This window comes from Cyprinodon variegatus, unplaced genomic scaffold (genome assembly GCF_000732505.1).
Source record: "Cyprinodon variegatus isolate N-32 unplaced genomic scaffold, C_variegatus-1.0 Scaffold78, whole genome shotgun sequence".
Taxonomy (NCBI): Eukaryota; Metazoa; Chordata; class Actinopteri; order Cyprinodontiformes; family Cyprinodontidae; genus Cyprinodon; species Cyprinodon variegatus.
In genome coordinates, this window is record NW_015150531.1 from 501,725 (window position 1) to 512,719 (window position 10,995).

At 35.1% G+C, this 10,995-nt stretch overlaps 1 protein-coding gene across 1 annotated transcript in view; it reads right to left on the reverse strand.

The window, feature by feature from the left end:
• ctnna2 (catenin alpha 2) overlaps positions 1 to 10,995 on the reverse strand; it is a 406,153-nt gene that overhangs the window by 311,880 nt on the left and 83,278 nt on the right. The window contains exon 7 of the mRNA XM_015372952.1: positions 1,051 to 1,254. Coding sequence (XP_015228438.1) covers positions 1,051 to 1,254 — 204 coding nt within the window. The remainder of the gene's footprint in view (positions 1 to 1,050; positions 1,255 to 10,995) is intronic.

Sequence of the window (10,995 nt, forward strand, 5' to 3'; positions counted from 1 at the left end):
TTGGTGAACTTTTTACTTTTTTTTCCACTTTCATTCTGAAAATACATTATCCTCATCTAAAATATAATAACTGTGATTGTAAGAGCACTTAATATATTCATATTATTTGTATGGAAAAAAATATGTTACCCAATAACATATAAATAATAATTGGAGGTATTAGCAGACAAGCAATGAGTAATCAGATCGTGGCCAAAACTGGCAGTTGCTCTGCCAGGAACAGCGATTGGCTGGTCCAAATATTAAAGACCAACACTTTTTCTAATCAACAACATAGTTTGGTCTGGATTCTCACCAATGAATATGCCTCAAAGTCTATTTTCAGAATCAGTGAAGTGTTAAAATTATATCACGAACTGTAGGATGTGCAGTATAATTGAACTTAAAAATCACAAAACCATAATTGTCTTGTTTAATGTAGGGCTGAAATATTTTGATTTTAATAGAAATGCTGAGTGGTACCAATGCATCTTTTTACAGCTAACTTCAACCACAATCTCCCCTTGCACGGTCATCTTTTCTCCTTATCAATTATGATTGCAGCAGCACTTCAATAGAGATAATACCAATAGGGATTCACAAATAGTAACAAATGGTTAGGAAATTACAAACAGGCATTTCTGACTTGAGACTTTTTTCATCTACTAAATAATAAAACCAAGTTTAAACAATCCAGCATCATCTGTATACCTAAGGGGTCTCTTTACTATGTGCAACATATCAGACGTTTGTTTCCTGACTTCTGAAACAGATAAGAAAAAACCCACCAAAGCCCTACGGGAGCCTTAGAGGGAGCAACAACACGAATAAAGTGACAGATAAGCAACACCTACACAAAGGAAATATGAGAAAATACTGAACAGAGGAAAAGTAGATGTGAGTATTCTGCATGTGCACATGAACACAATTATATGATACATGCAGATACAAAGGAATCTGTAAAAAAAGGCAAAGTACAGTGAAAAGAAGTAGGAGCACAGGAAACAAGCAGCCTGTTTGTGCTTCGTTGATGTCAAAGAATGAAAAAAAACAAATTACTTTCACACTTACATTATTCATGTACTCGCTCAACAGATCTTGCAGGGCTTGACGGACAGCGTTGCATTCAGCCACAATACGTTCACGGCGATCGTCACGTGTGCATGACGAGTCAGCCATCAGCGCAGCCCCACTGATGATGCTCTCCAGGCGCTCCTCCAAAGAGGGCCTGAAACGAGCCTCACTGAATGTCAGAGGGTCCAGAATGATCTTGTTCTGCAGAAAAGATAAAACACCGACATGTAAAAGTCTGCAAACTAAGAGTGGCTATACAATACCAGCCATTGGTAATACATTGGAGAACCAAAACTCATTGTGTGGTAAGCTGTTCTTTCATTTGCGTCTTTAGTGTTTCAAGTGTTTTTTGAGTGCATCTTCACAGAATACACACTCTGGCCTGAAATGAATAATTTCTAAAAACTAAATGTTATGTGATGATCAAAAAATACCTTCTTACCAGCCTTGAAAACAGAGTTATGGCAGAGCACTTGAAAGGAATGTAAAATTTTTCCAGACACAATGTGACCAGCAGACTACCGGCTTTTCTTCTAAAAGTAAAGTAAATGAGATTTTCTAAAAAGCATTATGTAAATGTTATTTTTTTTTTTTTAAGATTTTGAAGACCACTTTTTGGTATATGGAAGTTTGGATCCTTTGTAAGGAAATTGCAGGAGAGCAAGTATAATATTGAGAAGAAAGCTGACTGAAAAAAAAGAAAAATAAACCTCAGAAAGATCTATTGCCACTGGGTTATAGTGACCTCTGCTAAAGCCTGTATATTAAGTATTGATGTCTCCTAATGAGGTCTACCTTCAGTCTGTTGAGTGACCCGCATCTGTGCTCTCAGTTCCCAGCCTGTTAAATGTACAGGCAGGTGCAATCAGGTCAGAATGATTATCCTCTTTCTCCAACTATAATGTAGTAATATAAGGCAAAGTACCTCTAGGAAGGAAACTTTCTAGCAGCGCTTCTCATATATTGTGAATAGATAAAAAACATATTTCTATATATTCCACTTGTTTATTTATTTTTTTTTTCTCTATTTTGGTGTATGTATGTTGAAAAACTAGTTTCAAATCAGCCCATAAGGGTAAAATATAAATGTTCCTGAAATTTTATTCCATTTGTCTATTTAGTTACTTGAAACAGCACTGTATTTGTATTGAATTCATATTTTTTTCCATCCAGCATGTAATTTATTTATACTTTTTTCCACATTTTATAATTTCTATTTATTTTTTATATGATTCTGGTGCCTTTTTTAAAAAAAAAAACCTTATGACTTCAGTGTTCTGCTCCATTTAGACTCTTCACCAACCCATTAACATAAATGACAATATGTACCTCACACACCTGTATTTGATTAACCAATTATCTTAAAATCTAACCTAATGGCATAACCATGTTTCTGTTTTTTAGTCTCTGAAAAAAGCCTATAAGCAATTAAAACCATTGCATGCAAAGCTGAATGATGATATTTTTATATGAGCATAATGATAGCAAGTAAATCTGGGGAGCTAATCTGCAGAAATGACTTATGTGGTAAATGTTCCATGTAAAGAGGCGCTGTAAGAACAAAGGCAGTGTAGCTGAGGCAGTCTGCTGATAGCTGTGGCAGACTGTCAAATAATCCCTAATAACCTTTAAAATAATAAAGAACAGTTTAATTTCTACCTGAAATTAACAAGGGCATATGTTGCACAGATGCAAGATGTTTTTACTGAAAAAAAGCCTTATATGAATTATGTCTGCATATGAAAGGTTCTGATAAAATCTCAATGTCCTTGTTTAGCCTTTCTGTCATCAGAAGTGATGACTTAAGGTCGAGTTAAAAAAAAAATCAATTTACATTGCATTTCAGTATGAAAAGGTCCACAGAGGAGAACAGCATGAAGGGGAACTAAGAACATCCCCAAGGACTCAGGAACGATATTTTTATTCCACATGGGCTGTGAGACTACAATTACGGTAGAGATTTGGGAATAAACAAAGATAAAAAATAGCAAAGGAGAAAAAAGAATGATGGGCTGACATTTGATGGGAGGATTTCTTCGTAATTGAAATTTTTCCAAAGACATTTTTAGAGAAATAGATGATTGTGACAGACGGGAGTAGTTTTCTCAACAAGTAGTGATTAATAAATGTCTGACATTTTTTGGTCCTATAAATCAGGGGTTGGGATGTTTTTGACTGTTTTAGATGTCAATATTACCTAGTATTGTGAAAAAGGAAAATGTCAAAATTAACAACATTTTTAAATCAAGACTTTAATTAAAAATAGTCAGTTTAAAGCTCCATTTGTCTTACATACAAGAACACTCAGTAACCAAACATATTGATTTTAATCTAAGTAATTAATATAAGTAATTCAAATTACTTTATGTTGTTGTTTAAGGAAGTGTGAATTTCTGTTTGTTCTAATTTGTAAATGCTAAGTTGTTCTTACATGCAATCAGATGTGCTAATGACTATACTACTCAACAGATTGGAATTACACTAATTGAAAGTGAAACTCATGTATTATGTGGTTTCAGTACATATGGATTTGTTTCAAGCATAAAGGCATGTCTACATACTGGACAGCATGCATTCAATTCTCACTCAAGGTCTCTTTTTCATGAATTGCTGTATGAATGTCGTTTACTATGGAGGCAGGCAGCCTATGGCACTGCTGAGCTGCTAAGAAAACCCACATTCCTATGATAGTGGCCTTCAATTCAGCCGCATTGCTGGATCTGCTGTTTCTGTCTGTTTCCATGGTAATCAAGTGTATCAGGTGTTCCTTTTGGCAGTGTGGGCAAGTGCTAAGTCCTGCCAGAAAAGAAAACCAGCATCTCCATAAAGCTTGTCAGCTGAAGGAAACATCAACTACCCTGTGATTTTGTTGTCTATAGCTGCATTGATTTTGATCTTCATAAAGCAGAGTGGACCGACAGCAGGAAATGACATGGCTGCTCAAATAATAGCTGTCTGTGTAAATTTCCCACTGGATCTTAAACGTTGATTGTTTACCTCCCCACTTTTCCTCCTGGCTCTGGGAGTCGGTGCACAGCATGTGAAATTCTTGAGTGGACCTAGCTTCATACTTTTCCATGTGCTGAAGTTTTTTGTGATGCTTAAGACGTTTGCTTCCAATCTTCATCATATTAATTTTCTTCTTTAGCAATGATCATTTACTGCCTAAACTTCTTGAGAAAAATGTCAACAACTGATGGACAACTGCAGAGTCTGTAGCATTATTCATGATAATAAAAGCCATACCATGGCCACATTATACGTACTATAAATCTTTGTTCTTATTTATAGGGACAGGTACCAGGTATCTTTATAGGTTCAGACCTAATTCTGTCAGTACTGACGAGAAACTATTAGTTTATGAATAAAAAGGGAAAATGTTTGGGTGAACAAATACATCATTGTGGCATGGAAGGAGACAAAGCAACCTTACAAATTTAAACCCATACTGTGCACATTCCATTGGGATCAGTGGTACCTTCTGATAGGGGCGAAGTTTTAGTGAGTGGATTATATACTTCTTGTGTGTCCATTGTAAATGTATCGTACAGCTAGAGGTCATCAAATATGGAGTGGCATATGGAATAGAGCTTGGAATCTTGAGGTTCTGAGTTCGAGCCCAACTCCCACAGACTGCCACTCTGGCTCTTTGAGCAAGACCCTTAAACCCACAAAGCTCCCCCCGGGGCGCCACACAATTGCAACCCACAACTCCCCAAGGAGATGGATTAAATGCAGAGGTAAATTTCTCCAATATGAAATCAATAAAGTTCAATTAAATAAATGTCAATTATATGCTTATTTCTGGAGGTGGATATGATTTACATGCTGCCCAATGTCTTCTTTCTCTTTTAATCAAACTCTTTTTGATTCTGAAAACCAAATTTAACAATTTTCAAAACCAAGGACGTGTTGAGTGGTGAGCAGCAGGTGTGAGCTCAATGAAAGCAAGACTGCGTGTGAGTGTTTATTTTTTAAAGCAATGGATCAAAAGCAGGAACAATCAAAGGACCTAGTGCCTTGGTGTTGTAAACATTGTTAAGGCAAGATTTCATGGTCATCATGGTCTGTGATGGTCTGATATGGTCTGTGATGTTGCAATGTTCCCTAATAACTGATTTTTTTTTTAAATTCACATTAAATACGAAGTGCATCTGCAGGTCAAGATTAAGGAGTTACTTTAAAATCTTTTTTTGTTTGTTTGTTTTACAAAACTTCAAAGTCTGATACAATCTGTGAAAGAGTAACAAAATGAGACCAAGCAATGATGGCATTAAGACCTGAGGCCAAGACTGGGAAAAAAACTGGTAGAGACCAGATTTGGACTCAAGATTGGTCTCAAGATCTCCATCCCTGTATGGCATCTTAAAAATAATGCAATTATTTTTATTAATTGATGAAAATTATCTTAAATGGTATAAGAGCTATCCAACCCTTTTTATAAGGGGTCTTGGACTCACTAAACATTAACTTCAGGTCAGAGAAAACATGTTAGTAAAGATAACAACTACAGATATGAATTAAGTATTTGAGATTTCCTGCAATGGCTGAGTTAATGTCTAAGTTTATGATTAAGTTTCCTTTTATATTCCCAAATACTAAAATATGCCTTTTTAATTACTCTTTAATTTATTGAAATATGCCTCTATGTAGTATCTTCTGTGAGTAAAAATGTAGAACTTAAGTCAGTGCGACTGCAAGTCTCTGTGTGATCAGGAGAATGTTCTTGCTGCGTTGGACAATATTGTCCAACCACCGCAGTGCAGAGCTATTAAGTTTCACAGCTTGAAGAAGGGGCTTTGAGACTTGCTCCAAGAGTTAGCGCTATGTGATGACGCCCCATGTACGGATTTAATAAACAGCAGGGAGGCTCCTAATCATGTCCCTAAAGTTATCAGTAATAATCCTTTTCCTTCGCTTTAGTAACTTTCTCCAGACATATCAATTCCATTTTATACATATAGAGTGTATAAAAAGCTTAAGTTAGCAACAAAATTTTCATTTAACTCTCTAAATGGGAGCTTTATATCACATAGCACATTTATAGGTTGTTTAATGTCTGATAGTGCAATCGTAGAGAACCAGGTTAACATAAAGCATGTGATCAAACTTGTATCCAGTTATTTGTCTCAATGCATTATACAGCTAATAAAGCTATTCAAAAACACAGGATCATTTAAAAAGACACTATCTTCAGGGTGGAAGATGATGGTACACACGCACACACACACGCACACACACACACACACACACACACACCCACACACTTCTCCCCTGAGGGACTTAAGGCGAGGCAATAACAGTTTGTAATTCGTATGAGTTTTCTGTCTGACCATGACAGTGCATAGAGACCAAAGGCAACCTAATATTTGGCCCACAAAGAGGGAGGTTATAACTCTGACCCAACTCTAAGGCAAGAAACAGTGGAAGACGGTGCATGTCACATCAGCCTATGCCTAACATGCCTTCCAGGACTTACCAATATTTAATTACAACTATTTTGTCTGCAAGGGAAGCTCAGCAAAGTCTCAAGCATATCACTGCACTGTCTTTTTGTGGCCCGGTTCCAGGGTTCAATACTTCTCTGAAGTTGACTTTTACTGTGTTTGACAAAATCTGTTCCCATAATGGCCCAGGGGGGATGTTAGTCATACCCTGCTATCAGACTGACTGACCCAATGAACAGGACCTGACTTTGGGTTAGGTTCTGGCCTTTTACAGCCAATGATTAAAACAGATTTCAAACAGTCTGCTTGTATGAGGGATCTCAGTAAAGAGGATGCAGTAAAATCAAAAGCAAAACTCAACAGGGAGCACTAATACAGTATATCCAGTAAAAAAAAAAAATATATATATATATATATATATATATATTGTTTATGTTAAAAAAGCTTTATAGTAAACTAGATATGTTAGGAGTTTTACAGCCTTACTGTCTCACCAATGACTCCACGCAAAAACATTCACTCCATGCACCATTGCACTCTTCTTAACATCCAATACTAAAGAAAAACGCTTGTTTTATGTTAATAACAAATAGAATGTGTTAAAGTGAGGGGGGCCATGCAGACTGCTTGTGATCTTCAAATGTCCAACCAAGATAGTACTGGGTCATGTTGGCTGTTGACAGAAATGTCATGAGCCCGACTGAACCTCGCATCTAGAAAGCAATCTATGTTACCTGTTCACAACTTAACAGTAACTAGGTTCCAATAACTTGATCTGGTCACCCATAAATTTATCAGTGCATGCAAATAGTGCTGAAACAATTAATCAGATTATTGGTGATTCATCTTTTACTGAAATAATCTTCAATTGATAGTTAACTGGAGTATAGCGAATCTAAAAAATTCATTGCATAAAAAAAAAAACTAAAAAAAGTTTGTCCATCAATATGTTCTATCCAGAACAACTCAAGTGGAAAAGTGTAACTTTCACCTGGTTTAATTGTGTAAATATTCTTTAAGGAGCCTTTTGATATCTGATTTTTAATCGCTTGATCGGAAAAATTATCCACAGATTAATCAACTGCTAAAATAATTGTTAGCTGGATCCCCACAAGCGATAAATCAGCCTTTAAATGTGTCATTAACTATCTGATTAACTGTCAAACCAGATATTTCTGATACTTTGGGTGGGCTAAACATATGCATATATATATATATATATATATATATATAAACGTATGCATTAACATTTCCAGCAAGAACACTATTTTCCTAAATTAGCAGCTGGAATCTGACAAGACTATTAACACAAGTAACACCCTATTCACAAGAGTCAGGCTATGTGTTTCTGCCCTTTTCAGAAAATAACTGAGACAATCAATTAAACACAATTATGTCAAAACTGTTAACTGCAAAAGCTAGGAACACTTGCGCCTAGCTTATATATATATATATATATATATAGTCTGTGTATAGCTTACACACTGGAAATGTTCATAGCTTTTACATGGCCACAGAGGGACCGAAACATATAGATGATTTACTAATTATTATTTAATGCAAAAATAAAATTACATATCTGTTCTACATCTAAAAAGATTTCTTTCCTCTTTTAAAATTTTTTTTTCAAAATATTCTAAAATAATTCTTTTTATTTCTCATTAATTCCAGTGCAGGGCTGCATTGATTAAGAAACGATTCTTACACCTCAGAAATCTGAATAAACTACTTTGAGTTGTGCAAGGGCAAATATGACTTACAAATGAAGAAAATGATCTATCAAATGTATGGAACATTGCAATCAAATATCTGAGCAGTGAGCAGGTTACAAGCTTTTATACTATTGACCTATGTAATTTATGAAATGTTCAGTATATGATTTAAATTTCCAGAAGGACTTAATAACACCAACATTTTCTCAGTTTAAAAAAAGAAAATAAGATTTGCAATCAAAACTAACATATAAATAAATAAATGATTGATATATATGAAACATAAATCTTCCACACATTTTTATATGATAGGAAACAGGGAGAATGTTCAGTAAAGCAGCTCGCTCAGTGGGTAGACTCAATGATTAAAAGGAGTTCACTGAAGCACACGTACTTAGCTTAAGTGTGACTGCTCTGGATTCTCTATGTTTATGTCAACAGCCAAATGATAGCTAAGCTCAAATATAATGTCCTCAGATTTATTGTGTTTATATTGTAATGTTTACTCGGCTAAAAGGATGCTCAGATTTTAAGCCACATTGATCAGCAAAAAATAATGACTTTCATAATTTGGCATGTTTCCCTTTGGTGTGTTTCCCACAGGTGCAGCTGGCTGGAAAAGCCCTCACTGCAGTGTTCATGTCTCTATCTGTGATTCTACTGCCTGGTAAAGCTGCAGTTTGAACACATTCAGATGGATATTTAAAGTCATGCTGAAAACATAACCCATGTGGTGAAAGCACCATGATGGTTCTTTAGCTTCCATAAACACAGTTTACCAAACAACATGAAATAAAACCTTTACCTTGCCTGAGGCACCTTTTTTTATTCTGTTTTTTTTTTCCAGACAAAAAGATGTCAAACACTATGACTTCTTTTTGTTCAAAGGACTCTGTTAATAACCACAAAGGGAAGGAAGGTGTCAGCCTGCAGCATGACGCTATAACCAATGAAAAGACTTAATGCCTAGTTCAAAGCATTTTAGTCTGGGTAATTTCAGTATAATGTACTGTACATCCCAGTGCCATTTATAATCCAAATGCTAAAAGGCCACGGGTGACTTATTATAAATTGGCCCACAGGTCATAGGTTATATATATCTTATTCTGTGTTTCCTTAAGGGTGACCCCACAGGTTTTCCTCTAAATGACAAAATGGATCATCTTTACCAAACTGACCCTCTAAAAAAAGAAAAAAAAAGAACTCTAGCATAATCTTCCCTTCTGTGCATTTTTATTAACATTTGCCGAAGGGGTCATTATTTATAGAAAGTACAACTGTATAGATTTGGTCATAATTTCAACAAACGGAATAAAAAAATGGTTCCAAATCTGTGTGGTTCCTAAAAAAACAAATGTCTCTGAATTATTCTAGTGTAAATGAAACCTTCAATCCACTGATCAAACAAGATCTCTGCATTGCAAGCTGAACACCTGCTGTAACTAAACAGACAATAAAAAAGAGGGACAGCTTACCGGATGCATCTCTCTTGTATGTTGTTTAAACACTCAATAACAATTAGACTTATTTAGCAAAATATTACATAGCTATAAAGGTTACCATCATAAATAAAACCACATACGACAATTGTTTTGTCCCTTTCGCGACGCTGTGAAAAAGCAATTGTCTCATGTCAGTGTTTAAAGTAGAGGCAATTATACTTGTATTGCAGGAGCTCATCACAACTGACACAACGATGACACATAACTTCCAACAAAGTTTGATGGTATAAAAGAAAAACAACAACACAGTATTTATTAAGGGAATAAAATGTATTCAGTGTGAGAGTAATGTCTCCAGAATCCTAGTGGGAATAGAACAATTGTAGGGTAATTCTTTTTTTTCTCTGCTATAACAAGGACACATGCGCAGCACAAAACAGGTTTCTGTGAGTGAAAAAAAAAAATAATCTACATTTATATATATATATATATATATATATATATATATATATATATATATATATATATATATATATATGAGGAAAACAATTACTGAGCAACTAAGAAGACTACAAGGATTTGAATTGCTTCAGATACACCCCCCCCTCAAAAAAAAAAATAATAATAATAAATAAAAAACAGATAATGTGAGTAAAAATCATGCTTTTAGCAGAGGGTCATTAGGGAATGACTGTCTTCAGCACATTTTGCTTAATTTCTTAATTTCGATTCCAGCAGGTTTGATCATATTAGATTTGATTATGACCTCCTACACCTATGGTGAAATATTTAGCCCCTATTTGTAATCAACTTGATTGGAAAAAAGAAAATTACATTCATCATGATGTAGTTGCAAAACTTCTGCTCACTGTGGGATATTCAGATTTATAAATGCCTAAGAATCTGGTGAAAAGATACAGTTTTCATCATTTAGGTCATCAGTATTTCCTTTTCCTTACAACACTCCGACTGAGTCACTTCAATAGGAGGTTGTTGCCTTGGGTGTAGGATTCTTGATATCTCATTGCGCTCATCCTTTTCCGTGCCTTGCCGTGATGCATTTGCTCAAAAAAGAAAACATTGCTAGAAGACAAGATGATGCATCTATTCATCACAGTTACAACGGGTGAGCAATCTTTTTTTTTCCCCTCTTGCTGCTTTTTTTCTGGCACAAACATGCAATCATTATCACGCAAAATATACAATCATTAAAAGCCTGTACTTTCTTTATGAAGCCATGGAACAATTATCTGATATTAGACCGTGATTTTTTATTTAAAAAACAAAATCAAAGGATTAGTAAGCAAATTACATATATACACATATATATATATATATATA